This window comes from Macrobrachium nipponense, chromosome 41 (genome assembly GCF_015104395.2).
Source record: "Macrobrachium nipponense isolate FS-2020 chromosome 41, ASM1510439v2, whole genome shotgun sequence".
NCBI lineage: Eukaryota > Metazoa > Arthropoda > Malacostraca > Decapoda > Palaemonidae > Macrobrachium > Macrobrachium nipponense.
In genome coordinates, this window is record NC_061102.1 from 19,538,459 (window position 1) to 19,556,011 (window position 17,553).

A 17,553-nucleotide genomic window follows, 5' to 3' on the forward strand; every position below is an offset into this window, starting at 1 on the left:
AGTATGATGTGCTTTACTCTGTCGAACACAAGAATTTAGTGTATATAATATTATATTATTAGGTACTAACTACACAGAGCAGAAAAACTTGGTGTTATGTAATCTGAGTAACTAGCCACTGATCAAAGAGTTAAATTACCCATTATCTACATATCAGGAAGGCCGGACCCTTTAGCGAAACCTCGAATCGATTGATCACTCTCACTGAAGCAGACCTTTGGGTTTATAAGGAGATACACTACTCTTGAGAGATTATTGTTGTCGTGCTTAAAATGCCGTGAAGAGGTTTTTCTGCTTAACGTGACTTCTAATGAACAGCGCCTGGCTTCTTCGGTTTCCGATAACTGTAAGAAGCACTCTATTGCTCTTCAGGACTATTTGATTGGCAGTAAGTGGCACATGTCCTTCTACTGATAGTTCTGTACTGGACAGAACGTCAAGATCCACGCTTGGAACAGTATTAGCAGGTTCTGTGTACTTTTCTGTGTCCTTATTACACATTCTTTGAAGTCTAAACATGCGTCCAAAGAACTTCCAGATCTGAGAGCGCACAAGCGCAATCTTTTGTGACAAAACTGACATCACTCTACATGCTTGAAGTGAGGAACAATTTTTGCCAAGATCATAAAAGTATCATTCGGTTCTGACATTCTCTAGAAGAGTATTTATGAAAGGAGACTAACTTGAAGAAAGCAAAATTAGGTCGTGATAAGATATTGAATTTTTCCTCAAACTGAGAATGCTTTTAAAAGGCCAACATTGTTTGACCACAATGAATACAGAACAAACTGAATTGATTTATCTTTTGAATGGACAGCGGAAGATCAGAGAACTCCGGAGTAACAAAGGAAACCAAAAAAAGTTCTCAAGTTCGGGGTGGAGGAGGAGTAAGTGATAAACAAAAAAAGTTCTCAAGTTCGGGGTGGAGGAGGAGTAAGTGATAAAGAGTGAAAAATAATAATAAATGCAATAATAAAGTGTACAACCCCCAAAACTGAAGAAGTGAGAGTGATTTTGACAGTACAGTTTACCAATTTAGTCTACTCTTATTACTATTACTTTTACAACCGTCACTACATATAAGTGACTGTTGTGTTTTTGACTAAAATGACTGCCTCACTCGGTATCACGAAAAATTATTTTTATAAAAAAAATGGAGCTCATATATAGACTAATAATTCAGATAAACTGCCTTTCATGTCATTTTCTTCATAATCATATAAAGAACATGAGACACATGCAAACGTTTACAATAATAACGAACGAAACATATGTTAAGAATGACGAGGAATTAAGCGTTATTCTCGATCTAAATATTCACTCGGATTAATCTTAGTGTTTTGGTACAGGCATGGTGACGAAAATTCTTCTTCCGGTGCTCCTAATTGCGTTGGTGGGACTAAACGAAGCAGATGGGACCTCACAGGGAAATGTTCCCGACATGATCGTCATATTAATTGATGGGTAAGTAGCTATCAGTAGTTTAAATATTGTGCCGAATTTTGGGATCGTGAATCCAGCGTGAATTTGTTTACAAAGAGTAGATTCTGCCTTACTACAACATAACCTTTAATGATAATAAATAATAATAATAATAATAATAATAATAATAATAATAATAATAATAATAATAATAATATAATAATAATAATAATAATAATAATAATAATAATAATAATAATAATAATAATGGCGAAGAAATAACTTCAGTTGTGCAAATGTAGTATATATTGGTTGCAGGCCCACAATAATATAGCATGGGAGTTTATAGTCTTAATGGATAATAATAGCTTTCGAACCTTGTGCTAGGTTCATCTTCACTTGACTGAAGATGAACCTAGCACAAGGTTCGAAAGCTTTTAATATCCATCAAAATGTATATGTTTTTAGAAATATATTAATAACACTGTGGATTTCCTCATCATTTTAGTGGCTCACGCTATTATGAGATTTTTATGAATAATAATAATAATAATAATAATAATAATAATAATAATAATAGTAATAATAATAATAATAATAATAATAATAATAATCTGATGTTCATGGACGACATCAAGCTGTATGGTAAGAGCATCAAGGAAATAGATACCCTAATCCAGACTGTAAGGATTGTATCTGGGGACATCAGGATGGAGTTTGGAATAGAAAAATGCACCTTAGTCAACATACAAAAAGGCAAAGTAACGAGAACTGAAGGGATAAAGCTACCAGATGGGAGCAACATCAAACACATAGATGAGACAGGATACAAATACCTGGGAATAATGGAAGGAGGGGATACAAAACACCAAGAGATGAAGGACACGATCAGGAAAGATTATATGCAGAGACTCAAGGCGATACTCAAGTCAAAACTCAACGCCGGAAATATGATAAAAGCCATAAACACATGGGCAGTGCCAGTAATCAGATACAGCGCAGGAATAGTGGAATGGACGAAGGCAGAACTCCGCAGCATAGATCAGAAAAACCAGGAAACATATGACAATACACAAAGCACTACACCCAAGAGCAAATACGGACAGACTATACATAACACGAAAGGAAGGAGGGAGAGGACTACTAAGTATAGAGGACTGCGTCAACATTGAGAACAGAGCACTGGGGCAATATCTGAAAACTAGTGAAGACGAGTGGCTAAAGAGTGCATGGGAAGAAGGACTAATAAAAGTAGAGGAAGACCCAGAAATATACAGAGACAGGAGAATGACAGACAGAACAGAGGACTGGCACAACAAACCAATGCACGGACAATACATGAGACAGACTAAAGAACTAGCCAGCGATGACAATTGGCAATGGCTACAGAGGGGAGAGCTAAAGAAGGAAACTGAAGGAATGATAACAGCGGCACAAGATCAGGCCCTAAGAACCAGATATGTTCAAAGAACGATAGACGGAAATAACATCTCTCCCATATGTAGGAAGTGCAATATGAAAAATGAAACCATAAACCACATAGCAAGTGAATGCCCGGCACTTGCACAGAACCAGTACAAAAAGAGGCATGATTCAGTGGCAAAAGCCCTCCACTGGAGCCTGTGCAAGAAACATCAGCTACCTTGCAGTAATAAGTGGTACGAGCACCAACCTGAGGGAGTGATAGAAAACGATCAAGCAAAGATCCTCTGGGACTATGGTATCAGAACGGATAGGGTGATACGTGCAAACAGACCAGACGTGACGTTGATTGACAAAGTCAAGAAGAAAGTATCACTCATTGATGTCGCAATACCATGGGACACCAGAGTTGAAGAGAAAGAGAGGAAAAAAATGGATAAGTATCAAGATCTGAAAATAGAAATAAGAAGGATATGGGATATGCAAGTGGAAATCGTACCCATAATCATAGGAGCACTAGGCACGATCCCAAGATCCCTGAAAAGGAATCTAGAAAAACTAGAGGCTGAAGTAGCTCCAGGACTCATGCAGAAGAGTGTGATCCTAGAAACGGCACACATAGTAAGAAAAGTGATGGACTCCTAAGGAGGCAGGATGCAACCCGGAACCCCACACTATAAATACCACCCAGTCGAATTGGAGGACTGTGATAGAGTAAAAAAGAAAAAGAAAAAAAAATAATAATAATAATGGGGAAGAATGCACTGATTTTTTAAAAGATTCATCACAAATGGCTGTCCGACACCCACTGATTTTGTATTGAATTTTCTTTATTTGCCGCATTATCCCACTAATGTGAGACTATTAATAAGATAACCTAAATTTATCTCACCAGCTTACATTCGTGAACGGTACAGACACAAACGGTTATTTTATTTCTTGACTAACACAAAAATTACAAAAACTACTACTATCAGACTGTAGAGCTATTTTTTCTGGCGTTGCCCTAATGGTTAGGTGGTCATGGTGACACTTTCTCGGTATTTGCTGAATTTACTGCAATCTCAGGTCAAAGGGAGTATTTCTAGGAGGTGCCTTTTACGGGGTGTCAATATTTTCAGTTGATGTGGCTTCAATCATCAGTAAAGGTCCCCTGATGGTAGTGAGCAGGAGGGATGGTCCCTGATTTATCATATTAATAGCGCAGGTTTTTATTTTTCTGAAATATGAAATATTTTACATTTTACAACTTTTCAGAATAAGATCTTAGGCATGACATTATTATTATTATTATTATTATTATTATTATTATTATTATTATTATTATTATTATTATTATTATTATTATTATTATTATTATTATTATTATTATTTTTATTATGCTGAAATGTGAACGATAATAATTTACATTTTACAAAAACTTTTCCGAATAAAATCTTAGACGTGACGTAATATGTCATAAGGCTTATTTTACATGGTAAAATAAAATAAAATAACTGACTATTATAGCGCCGTATCACGGAATCTGAAGATATACTTCGTTTAATCATATTCCCGCATAACCAATTACTAAATAATCTAAAGGAGAATTTTATCCATTAAGCAACGTTATTACGTAAAATTAAGTTTGAAAATTCACCAGACGCTCACCCGAGAGAAGTGTATCGTTAAGATACAGAACCAAATTTTAATAAAACTGCCATACGGTTACTTTTCATCCCGGATATAATACACACACACACACACACACACACACACACACACACACACACATATATATATATATATATATATATATATATATATATATATATATGTGTGTGTGTGTGTGTGTGTGTGTGTGTGTGTAATTATATGTACATATACATATAAACATATATATAATTGTATGTATACATATACACATATATGTATATATATATATATATATACATATGTGTATATATATAGATGAAAATTTATAAGAAAACTAAATAGACAGCTATAACGTTAACGTGTCATGGGGATAACAAGGAAGACGCAAGATGCAAGTACGAGTATAATTTTTGATAAGAGATTTTGTGAACAAAGTGCGTTTAGACAATCACTTGATAACTTGCATTATAGCTAAGAGCAGAAGATAAGGCAAGAAATGATGCTCCAAAAACACAGTAATTGAGGGCTAGAAAATATATTCATGGACGTTTTTCCAACTGGCAGGTATCTTTCGAAACCTTGCATTTTGAGCATGTGACTGGGAAAGTACCAGGCTACAATATATCTTGTATAGTGTGTTTCATCAAAGAACCAAGAACACTGGCTATTACTAGTCAAATGGATAACTAATGTATTCATGAAATGGTTGAAGCCTCTCGTAGGAAAGGTTAAGTAACGTGAGATTATCGTGGTGATATGATTAGATTTATTTAGCGCCGTCAAGTAGGGCATATGGGGTACCATATGCTCAAGCCAGTAAAGCTGTTTTCTCGGTCCATTGCAAATATTGCATAACCGTCCTTTGTATTTTAAAATCCAAATTCATTTTCAGGTCGTGTGTCTCATAGTCTACCACTAAGATGAAATTCGTTTTCTTTTATTCGCAGTTTCAGGTGGGACTATACTGAAATTCATAAAGGGCTCGGTCTGCAGGGTTTTGATCACCTGACTTCTACAGGAGTTCGAGCAAAGTACCTGAATCCAGTTTTTCCCCCAAATTCCTTTCCTAACTGGCATACAATTGTCACAGGTGAGAGTTGGTGCCTCTAATATACAATTGTGATTCCTAGGTAATTCGATTCTGAGTGCCATAACAAGAGCTGATACGCCTTCCCCTACTTGTAGCTTCCTTACTGTAGCCTATGTCATTTATTTTTATACGAACACCCACTTTGGTTGAAAATGAAGAATATGTTTAAATTATATCCAAATAAAAATCCTGCACGTGAACAGAAAAAGATTATGAATGTCATTTTAAAAAATATTTTCCTCTAGGCCTATATCCAGAGAGCCATGGCATTGTCAGTAACTTCATGTACGACTCAGCAAAAGAGAGCAAGTTTGACCTATATGATTTAGACACAACTAAAGATCCCGAGTGGTGGAGTGATGCAGAACCACTCTGGATAACCACCACGAAAGATGACATCAATACGGCCCTGTTTTATTGGTCGAGGTAAGCAGTAAAAAATATTAATTTTCATGTTACCATTAGTCTCGAGGCACGGTTCTACTTCCACTGGATCTTCTAAATTCTGATGCAAAATGATTATTGATTTAGGTCATTCCGGAAAAATTCTTATTAAGAGGGATTTTTATTTATTTATTATTATTTTTTGACAATGCTGACCAAAGCGTTTTTACGGAAATATAGTATACATCAGTGTTAATTGTTATAAGTTTGCATGGTATAGCTTTGTTTCTTAATTCAGTTTCAACTGTTAGTTCATTAAACCTTTCCTGGCCTTCCTAACTAGCACTTTTAGATGTCTGGTCGTTATACCTAACGCAATGACAACATTTTAATTATTGTTTAGGGTGGCGTGAAAATAGCCTGGCCAGACACATCTGATACAAAAGTGAAGACCGATGTTGGTTTCATTGAAAATTTTCTGATGAAAGATTCAGATTGTTTACAATTCTCACCAAAACAACTTTAAATCTTAATATTATGAATACATGCTGCATACAAATATTCTGTGTAAGATTAAGTGTATATAGCTGTATAATTTGTTTAATTGTTATTGTTCGTATACCTTCTCCTGAGTAATCTCTTTTATGATGTAAACTTATCTGCTAAACTTTCTAAAGAATAACCTTGTGAATATATTTCAAATGCCTGTTAACATTTTACGCAAAGTCCTGACAAAATGTACCACAGTTTACACAGAAAAATACTGTTCTGGCCTCTTTTCAAAGACTGTGAACGCAAGTGGTTGCAGCCAACGAGTTCGGTGTGTGAAAAGATTCTCACCAGTTAGGAGAACAACTATAGCTACCGTGAATGAATTATGAAACTTAGACTGTAATGCCAAGTTCTGGGGCACTTTTAGCCATTCAGCACTTCGATGCACTTTCAACCATTCAGCACTTTGGGGTATTTTTAGCCATTCAGCACTTTGGGATACTTTCACTTTGGGATACTTTCAATCATTCAGTACTTTGGGGTAGTTGGAGCCATTCAGCACATTATAGAGAATAGGAGTATGTATGTCAATAGACCAGTTTCAAATGTTTTAAACCCTACGGAAATCACAACAAACATTTTACATACCGTTACAGCAGTAATTATTATATAATTATATAAATAGAAAAAAAAAATACCCAGTAACCTCAGTCTAATAAAATTTTCACGAAACATGCAAAAATGTTAATTGCCGGGGTTCGTTATTATTCCTGATACTGTATTCAGTCATTAATATATTTTACGCCCAGAGAGAGAGAGAGAGAGAGAGAGAGAGAGAGAGAGAGAGAGAGAGAGGGGGGGGGGGGGGGAATCTATAACCAAATATCCTACACTTACATGTGGATTCCTTGATGTAGATTCATATCGCTTCCAAAATCACCTCTACCATACGTAAAAGACTGTATACTCCTTTTTAGTTACTAGCTATTGACAAATGGTACTTATTAACTGCTCTTTCTAACACACTCTAAAAGGCCTAACATTTTCTGTTCACTGAAAGAATACGATTACATGGGACAAACTCGTTTAACTCCTAAACTGTTCCATCAGTTTTTTTTCCCCTTGATACACATTTTTGTTCAAATACTCCAAAAATACTAAATAAATCATTCGTAGTCAACTGCCACTTTTTAGCCTTCAAGTGCATGCTGTTCGAAAGAGCGTAAGTACCAGCCTTCGTCATACCAAAGGTTCAGCAAAACACCAAAATCAAATATGAATCTACACCTCAAGTCATTACAGTCTTAATAGAGAATATATACTAGTACAGCAAATATTGTATTACCCTTACAAAATATTAAGGAGTCATACAAAGAACCCATAACAGAAAACGAACTAAGATGGAACTCAAGAGAAAATGACGACTGATTCGATTGTAGACTAAAGGAATCTAGTCTTCGTTTGCCCGTTTGCCATCTTGTTAGGAATTTTTGAGAAAATGACATAAACGTCACTTTAGATTAACAACTGCATAAACAAGAGCACTTAAACATTATGGATTAAAATAAATTTACAATCAGAATCAGGAAATTCTGATTAAATAATTTAAATTGCTTAGATGAATCGTTATCGTTTGCCTTTATCTTCGCTTGTAGATGTAACGACATAGAATCTATGCGAATTGCCAGCAATCCGGTACGAAAAGGGGCCAACAAAAGTTCAAAGGGATGTTGTTCACTGTATTTCACAAAGCAGATAAAAAATGAAATGAGCTGCAAGGGATATGAACATATTTGTATGGCATTAATAAAACTAAGTATAAGGATTTTCTGATAAAATTCACCATAAAATTGATGAAAATAAATATCAGGCTTCTCTATGAACGACCGTGGTTGTCTAACATTTTTTGAGATTACCTATGCAATGCCACCGGAAAGAGAGAGAGAGAGAGAGAGAGAGAGAGAGAGTTGAATATGAGAATACGATCAGGTTTGGATGGAATAGCTGTGGGTTACGTAAATACGTTTAAACAATCTTGCCTATGGTACGTACAACCCTATTACTTAAGCCTTTCTCTTCGTTGTGAACTTTCGAAAGTACTAAGCTCTAATGTACCTGGTAGTGGTAGTTCAAACTTTAATGATGAAATGATGATATCATTAAAAATGCTCGCCTACCATCCAAAGAGTGCTCTTCCGACTAAAGGTGTCCATAAAGTCCCAGTACCATTACGGGTAATAAATACTTATAATGGTACTGGGACTTTATGGACACCCTGTACACTAACCCTCTTCCTCCATGCTACTTTTCAACGCTATTATTATTATTATTATTATTATTATTATTATTATTATTATTATTATTATTAGATGTGACGTAGCGTGGGATGGAATTCTGCCCAAGTACTGTGTGCCTTACGACTTCAATGCAGCGAATTCTCATTATTTTGTGAAGCAGCTTCATCAAGCCCTAGACATGATTCAAGGAGAGAATTACCAGTTAATCATGGTAAGAATATGGACCAGCTTTCCTCTCCTTTGGTTTTAACATAATACACACTTTCTGAGGGTTATAAAGATTATATGAAGTCTAGTTCCAATACCTTTTATACCCATAAACTTCCTTATAGACTCGCCTTTGAATTATAAGCACTACTTATCAACTACTTCCCCCTCTGTCTTTAACCTTAGCACTTTGCTTATCCATTTTCTCTCTTATAAATACTCTTCCCACTTCCTTGCTATCCAACTCACTTGCCTTTCTTTCAGCTAAAATCACATTTTAACGCCTTCCTCGCAAACTCACATCTATCTTCATTATTGCTTAAACCAAACAATGATCAGATATGCTTCCAGCCACTACTCTTCTCGCCATTACATGCATTATCTCGCTCCTTCATCCATTCTGTAGCAACATCATCTAGCCAAGTCTTTTCCTAAATAAAAAAAAAAAGCGCCATTCACGAATATTCCTCTTTATAAAGCATGGATTTGAAACAATCAAGTCTCTTGTGGATTTAAAACAGTCAAGTCTCTTGTGGATTTGAAACAGTCAAGTCTCTTGTGGATTTGAAACAGTCAAGTTTCTTGTGAGATGTCTCGAAAGCTCGACGAGAATGCAGCGAGACCTGCAAACGAAACATTCCAGAAAACAGGGATCACATGCATTGTATGTCATCATCTCAACATTTTTGCTAAGGTTATTGTGGTGAATTACTCAATCAGGAAGGTTTCATTACCAAGGTGCTCTTCTATCTGACTCTTTTCCAGTATACCCTAATAAGCATCGAAGCAGAAGCAAGACATTTTTTATTTTATAAAATTAGTCTGGAACTATATATAATTAATGATCAAAGGATATCACCAAATCACGGAGGGACAAGGTTTATAACACGGATGCCTGGAACAAAGGCAAATAAAAATAAAAATACCTTAAGGACCTTACTGTAATGCATTGTACATAGATTCACTCCAGGTACCTCAATACCTATTGAATCCAACGTAAACTGGTATGCTTTCTAGTTTTTACAAATGAACGAAAAGAGTGAAAATCCTCTACGCCCACCAGATATCAAAGGGAAGGCTTCTGCACTCGATTAGCAACGGAAAGGCTTGTCTAAGAGCCTCCAGTGATGATATGCATCGGGTTTTCACGCTTGGGAGCTTGCACTGGGCTGCGCTTTCAGTGCGTGGTAGCGATCTGAAAGTTGGGGGATGAATAATTTTCCCCTAAAGAGATCGTCTCTATGTTTCATGAAATTTCCGAGGAGGGCGATGTCATGAAATTTCCGAGGGCGATGACATGAAATTTCCGAGGAGGGCGATGTCATGAAATTTCCGAGGAGGGCGATGTCATGAAATTTCCGAGGAGGGCGATGTCATGAAATTTCCGAGGAGGGCGATGAGTGTGTGTTCAGTTTTAAGCTTTGTGGAGGATGAAAAAAAAATCATTATAAGCACATGCATTTTAAAGACACTGACATCCCACTAATTCATGTATTTATTGTGAATCAAGAGTACCGGAAACATTCCTAAAATCAAATGAAGAAACGAAGTAGAGCATTAGCCATCAAAATTAACATGGTTAAACGATTAAAGAGCACACTTACATCAGAAAATGCTCAGATGTGAATCACCATAGTTTACAATGTATTATTTTAAAAGGTTAATACAGAATATTACCCATTAATGAAATGAGACGACCCTGAAAATAGACAAAAGGAATATGTTTTCTCATTTACCACTTAATACTTTCTAAGCCTACAAAAGAATAATTCGCAAAGAGCAGGACAAATCAATGCAAGAACTGCTGAAGAGGAGGAAAGGTCCACAGTGCCAACAAAGCAGGTGTTCTGAAAATCCCTGCAATGCTCGTAATTTTCTGTTAATCATCATTACTATTCCTTTAAATCCCCAACTAAGGGACCTCTTACGAATCACCAAACGCCCCGCTTTCATGTATTGTTTGTTTATTTGTTTGCATGGCGTTTTTACGTTGCATGGAACCAGTGGTTATTCAGCAACGGGACCAACGGCTTTACGTGACTTCCGAACCACGTCGAGAGTGAACTTCTATCACCAGAAATACACATCTCTGACCCCTCAATAGAATGCCCGAGAATCGAACTCGCGGCCACCGAGGTGGCAGGCAAAGACCATACCGATCACGCCACTGAGGCACTCCGCCTTCATGTATCACTCACACGAGCATGGCATTCATTAAATGCCCCGTCTTTTGGCAAAATAAAATTACTCTTCTTCGTCCAAATAAAACTACCTTCTTCTCCTCCCAGCTTTACACAGGCGGTGTTGACCGCCAGGGACATTACTACGGACCAGATTCGGCAGAGGTCGCGGCCTCGGTGAGGGAAGTGGATGCAGTGTTGCAAGGGCTCTGGGAGGCTCTCGAAACCAGGGAGATGTACAATAATGTAAGTAAATTTCTAAAGGGATTGAGAGAGAGAGATGACGTGAATTAGAAACATTTAGAAATCTATTGTTATTACGTTTCATACGACACAATTTTAATGCCTGAGTAAATTTAAACGAGAGAGAGAGAGAGAGAGAGAGAGAGAGAGAGAGAGAGAGAGAGAGAGATCTATTGTTAAATAATACAAAATTCTAATCCCTGAGTAAACTCAAACGAACGAGAGAGAGAGAGAAAGAGAGAGAGAGAGAGAGAGAGAGAGAGAGAGAGAGAGAGATATGACGTGAATTAGAATCCTTTAGAAATCTATTGTTACATAATACAAAATTTTAATTTCTGAGTAAATTCAAACGAGAGAGAGAGAGAGAGAGAGAGAGAGAGAGAGAGAGAGAGAGAGAGAGAGAGATGACATGAATTAGAATCCTTTAGAAATCTATTGTCACATTTCATACTATAAAATTTTACTACCTAGTAAACTCGAACGAGAGAGAGAGAGAGAGAGAGAGAGAGAGAGAGAGAGAGAGAGAGAGAGAGATATGACGTGAATTAGCATTCTTCAGAAATCTATTGTTGCCTTTCATACTACAAAATTTTATTGCCTAGTAAACTCGAACGAGAGAGAGAGAGAGAGAGAGAGAGAGAGAGAGAGAGAGAGAGAGAGAGAGAGAGACATATTACAGTCAATGGGAGAGCATTATCTTGGCTTGATGTGCATCTTACTATGTTCTAACCCAAGGCAAGTTTTTTGCCAGATAAAGCTATTATGTCCGATAGAAAAAGATATACTTTCCTATCGATTAAAAAAAAAGTTATACAAAAACTCTCATTTTGTAGCTTCCTTTAGTTAATAAAAAAAACTAGCAAATATTAAAAACTATCATATTTTGTCATACGTTCTCAATGCTTTCCGCGCCGATTCACTGCCAATTCTATTATGGATCCTCATTTACCAAACAATATCTTCTTCCCACCCCGAAAAAAAAAAAACTTTTAACAAGTCCTTGTTCATCCTTTTTTTCACTCTCCGTTAAAGTTTCTTAGGTGCAAAAGGGCAATTAATACTTCTATTCAATCTTCAAAAACATTAGGTCGATGGCGACATGTTTCTGCAACCTTTGTGAGTCATTCAATTACTGTCACCACCATTATTGTGTTATCATGTATGAAATTCAATCAAGTTCTAATAATAAAGAAAAATAGACCGGATAGAAGTTCGCTAACGAACAGTTTCAATTAACGGACAGCTTTTTCAGTTTTGCAACAGATAACGTGGTAGATGAAAAACTCAAAATTGTGATTTCCTAATCACATCAGTGATATCATGAGGGACAAGATAACAAAGATTGTTTGAACGTTTCACATTCAATCAATTTCGGTGATCTCATTCATGTCTGGTTCATTTCACACGCGGGTTACATCCGGAAGTGACATCAGAATACATCAACGAAAGACATCCTATTGAATCCAACTAGAAAAGGAAGGCCTTGTCAGATCTCAAACTTGATTTAATTAAAATTTGTTCAACCTCACGTCCATGAGATTCACTTTTGTGATGTCATCGGATTCCTACGCAGGATGCATGTAATATTACCCTTGGCCTTATGCCAGTCTAATTAGCCCCAGTGGGAGGCGAGTTCATCTGGTGCCCACTGAAACATGCACTGAGTGGGTTACGCAAGATGAAAGAATTCTACAGTAGTTTGTTTGAGGAATTTGTCTTTTTTATTTGTGTTTGACTTTTTCAGTGATCTGACGAACGTAATAATTAAGGTGGTTTTCATGATCTGTATTATGCAATAGCCATCGACGAAACGGTAATAATGCTGCAAGTAAATATTATTATTATTGGTTACAGCATCTCTAACTCAACTTAGATGTAGTATAAAACAAAATACAATATTACTTTAGTGCCTGAATGTGAGCAAGAGATTTCAGGCAGGAAATTCGAAATTCTCGATTCAATCTTGGTATCTCCTAACGACCTCTCTTTTTTTTTTCTTATTCTTTCTCTCTCTTCCCGACTGACAGACTAATGTAGTCATCCTGAGCGACCACGGGATGACCGACACTCTTCCCAAAGACTTAGAGTTTGTTGACATCGCCCCGTGTATTGATCGGGGGCAACTCCTCTCTACCACCGAGTACGGAAGTTACGTGAACATCTTGCCAGCTCCGGGCTACGAGCAACAGGTAATGCAGACAACGCCTCCTCCTCCTCCTCCTCCTCTTTCCTTCCTTCCTTCTTCCCCCTCCCCCGCCTCCACCCCTTCTTCCTCCTCCTCCTCCTCCTCCTCCTCCCTTCTTCCTCCTCCTCCTCCCTTCTTCTTCGTTCTTCCTCTTCTTCTTCTTCCTCCGCCTCTTCCCTTCTTCCTCCTCATCCTCCTCCTCCTCCTCCTCCTCCTCCTCCTTCTTCTTCTTCTCGCTCTTAATGCAGGGACGTTCGTTCATCTTTTTGCCGAAGCGAATGATATTGGGAAAAAGGCCTCCTGGCCATGTAATATTATATACTACATCAAATCTGAATGATTAAAGCAGTACTGGAAGAATTGAGGTATTGTAAATCAAAGACGTTTAAAACAAAAGCAGGAAAAAATCTATGAAATTTTCCTATATCACTTCAATAGCAAAACTATCTTTTAACAGTTTCTTCTCCATTGCTATCGACAGTAGTTACAGATCGGAAATGACGGAGATTCCCATCCCATTCTATTCCGTTCCAAGAGCCATTCCAGCCAAGGGAATACATTCATGTACCTCGCAGTGAGTCGTATTCCAGATGTAATAATCATTCAGGAATTTAATTATTCTGCCTCACGATAGCCGTTCGGAGTTAAAAGCCAGCCGCCTTGTACAATTTTCTCCTAAAAGTGTCTTCGTTTCATATTCCTTTTTTCGTGACAAATCTATAGAGTGGTTCTTCATATCAAAGAGTGAAATATTTGTAAATTGAATCTCGGTCGCCTGATAAATGAAGTCTCTGAGAGGTATGCTTCAGGATATTAAAATTTTATCTCAATTCACTGGCAAATGTTTGGGTTAGAAACTTGACGATAAACTGTTACTTATTATATGAATGAAGAAATAACAAAAGCTGGCTCGCATACGATTTTTCTCAGCTTCGTAAACCAACCGTTTGAGAACAGCATAAAAACTAGTCTTGGACGGAATGCAATCATTCCATTGGGATAAATAACTCAGACTTGATGTGTAAATTATCCTATTATTATATTTTCCTGGAAAAAAAAAGATGATCAGAAGTAGATGATGAAAGTGAGCGCGTTTGTTGAAATATTGTTCTCACAAAGCAAAAATAAAATTACCTTTCAGACTTTTCCAGGAGAAAAGAAGAACTGATCTCAATTTAGTCTTTTGAGCTATTCTTAAAAACTTCTTCTTGTGACAGAGTTTATTATAGTACTCTGTCATCAACAAGTCTCTCTGTCTCTCTCTGTCTCTCTCTCTCTCTCTCTCTCTCTCTCTCTCGATATATACATACATACATATATATATTATATATATATATATATATATTATATATGAGATATATATATATATATATATATATATATATGTATAAATGATATATATATATATATATTATATATATATATATAATATATATATATATATATATGAGAGAGAGAGAGAGAGAGAGGAGAGAGAGAGAGAGGAGAGAGAGTCATAATCTATCCGAAAAGCTAATCTTAACATAATTCCGCAATCACTGATATCCCAGAACTATGGCAGAGACCAGAGCGCCACCAGTAAATCCTTAATTTGTGTCCCTTAATAGATTCGCATCTAGAATTCACAGGGGGGCTTACTCCTTCCTCCCGGCTTGCTTCGCTGCGTTACAGAATTTAATTCCCGCTCTGCGAGTACCGCGTCCTGGTTATAAGGGTTTGGAAATCAGTGATATGATGTATTTCAGACAATCTTGCGAGGAGAATCAAGTTAGCTGAACCGCCCATATTCTGCTTCGGTTACAGAAAGAAAACACACACAAACACATACAGAACAATGATAATACATATTAACATCTTTCCATGTTGTGATGTAGGTGAACTGATACCGTTTATTGTCCCTTTCCAGAAATATAATGAAATCAAGGTCAATCAGTAAGAATATAATGACATCAAGGTCAGTCAGTAAGAATATAATGACATCAAGGTCAATCAGTAAGAATATAATGAAATCAGGGTCAATCAGTAAGAATATAATGAAATCAAGGTCAATCAGTAAGAATATAATGACATCAAGGTCAATCAGTAAGAATATAATGCCATCAAGGTCAATCAGTAAGAATATAATGACATCAAGGTCAGTCAGTAAGAATATAATGAAATCAAGGTCAATCAGCAAGAAAATAATGAAATCAAGGTCAATCAGTAAGAATATAATGAAATCAAGGTCTATCAGTAAGAATATAATGAAATCAAGGTCAATCAGTAAGAATATAATGAAATCAAGGTCTATCAGTAAATGAAAAACGAATAGTTAAGTATAAATTTAGATATCGAATGTAAATTCATACTCAACAATTCCACTTACACTAGATTTCATTAGATTCCAAGAAAAGGACCAGAGAATTTGTTGCAGTTAAAATATGCCCTTTACCACGTAGATACCAATGACAGAACAAATTATAACATTATTTACGGCTGTTTTCAAAGCAACTGATCTTAGAATGGGTATCGTCAGTGAAAGCCATTGTGCTGTATGTTGAAATTCATACATTGCTGTATCAAGACACTCATTCTGTATGTTGCTGAAATATTCAGAAGATTACCTTTGCGGTTTTAATATACTTTGTTCCCCATGTTTGATAATTCCAAAGCATTCCCTGCCGATCACAATACTTTTCATTAAATAAGGACCCGGCTATGTGCCATTTGACGATTCGTTTTCTTTACAGGTAATCAAAGACCTGTTGATCATTTTTCCCAGAAAGTTTTAATATAAAGAATGAGTTAAAAGTTGTAGTTAGGAATTTTCGTCTAAATTTTTCTTGCTATTAATATTCATGTTTTTTCTCAGGTAGCCGAAGACCTAAGAAAGTGTCCTGACATTAAAGACAAAGTGGAGGTATACCTCAAGGACGAGCTGGATGAGCGGTACCACTACAGGTCTCACAGATTAATCCACGAGATCATGGCCATTGCAAAACCAGGTAAAAAGGTCATCGACAACCTCCTTTGACCCCATTCAGAAAACATTATCAATGAAGAAGAGAGAGTTGGTGAATAAGGACCCAAGAAAAGTATAGCAGTAATATCACTGTGTAATTGTGCTTGTATTTTGACGTGTGGATGGAACAGACAGGCTAACAAATTCTTTTTGCAGGAGTTTATATTCGCTCCCTTGACGAAGGCATTCTCAGTGCCCGAACACGCACCAATCTACGTTGCAGATCACGGCTACGACAACACATTTTCAACCAGGACCCCTAACATGAGAGGAATTTTGTACGCGCCCCACTTGGACCATGTAAGTATCGAAGAAACCATTATCTCTTCGTAAGTGAAATTCCCTGGTCCCATTTACCATTTCTGTAGACAGTTTGCCTATGGACAGTATACTACATACTGACAGTTTGCCTACGGACACTGTGCTTCCGATCAGTTTGCCTATTGGAAATTTTGCCCATGGACAGTTTGCCCACTATCGAACAACTGTTTCATAAACTACTTACGGTATTTATGATCATTATCTATTCAGAAAGTGTCCCTACACCCAGTAATGAAGTAGTATATATATATATACCTTATTTTCGACAAGGTTTTGTTGAAATGGGATATATAAATACACATTTATTACTCTAGCTAGTAAAAAAGTGGTATAAGGGACTGACTTCTCTGGTGGTACTTGAAACACCTGCACACACCCACTGGGACTGACGAAACATTGCACTTGAAACACCTGCACACACCCCACTGGGACTGACGAAACATTGCACAGCAATCTTAGCATCCATCGTAACAAAACTAAACTTAATGGGCGACCACACACTTGCCTTGTTTCATGTACAGTGTGAAACTTGAGTCCAAAACCAGGACATATAAGAAAAAAAGTATTCGGAAATAGTTTAGATTTATGGAGTCGCCCCAAAATGATGAAACGCTTGGCACCGTAGTCAAAATTGATCCTGGAATGAAACAGAGAAAGGTTTCGGAACTCTGTGT

At 36.8% G+C, this 17,553-nt stretch overlaps 1 protein-coding gene across 1 annotated transcript; it reads left to right on the forward strand.

Moving 5' to 3' along the window:
* The first annotated feature begins 196 nt into the window (after positions 1-196).
* On the forward strand, positions 197-16,821 carry LOC135212787 (glycerophosphocholine cholinephosphodiesterase ENPP6-like). The gene is made up of 9 exons (XM_064246562.1): positions 197-467; positions 1,350-1,464; positions 5,427-5,569; positions 5,815-5,995; positions 8,815-8,953; positions 11,238-11,375; positions 13,400-13,561; positions 16,409-16,541; positions 16,715-16,821. The coding sequence occupies exons 2-9, from the start codon at positions 1,352-1,354 to the stop codon at positions 16,819-16,821; spliced, it is 1,116 nt and encodes a 371-aa protein (XP_064102632.1). The 5' UTR covers positions 197-467; positions 1,350-1,351.
* Positions 16,822-17,553: the final 732 nt, after the last annotated feature.

Excerpts from the sequence above, each read along its gene's own strand:
- LOC135212787 (XM_064246562.1), top strand. The coding sequence starts at position 1,352 with ATGGTGACGAAAATTCTTCTTCCGGTGCTCCTAATTGCGTTGGTGGGA. Across the intron at positions 11,376-13,399 it reads CCAGGGAGATGTACAATAAT|ACTAATGTAGTCATCCTGAG; the intron begins GTAAGTAAATTT and ends CCCGACTGACAG. Across the intron at positions 16,542-16,714 it reads CATGGCCATTGCAAAACCAG|GAGTTTATATTCGCTCCCTT; the intron begins GTAAAAAGGTCA and ends TTCTTTTTGCAG.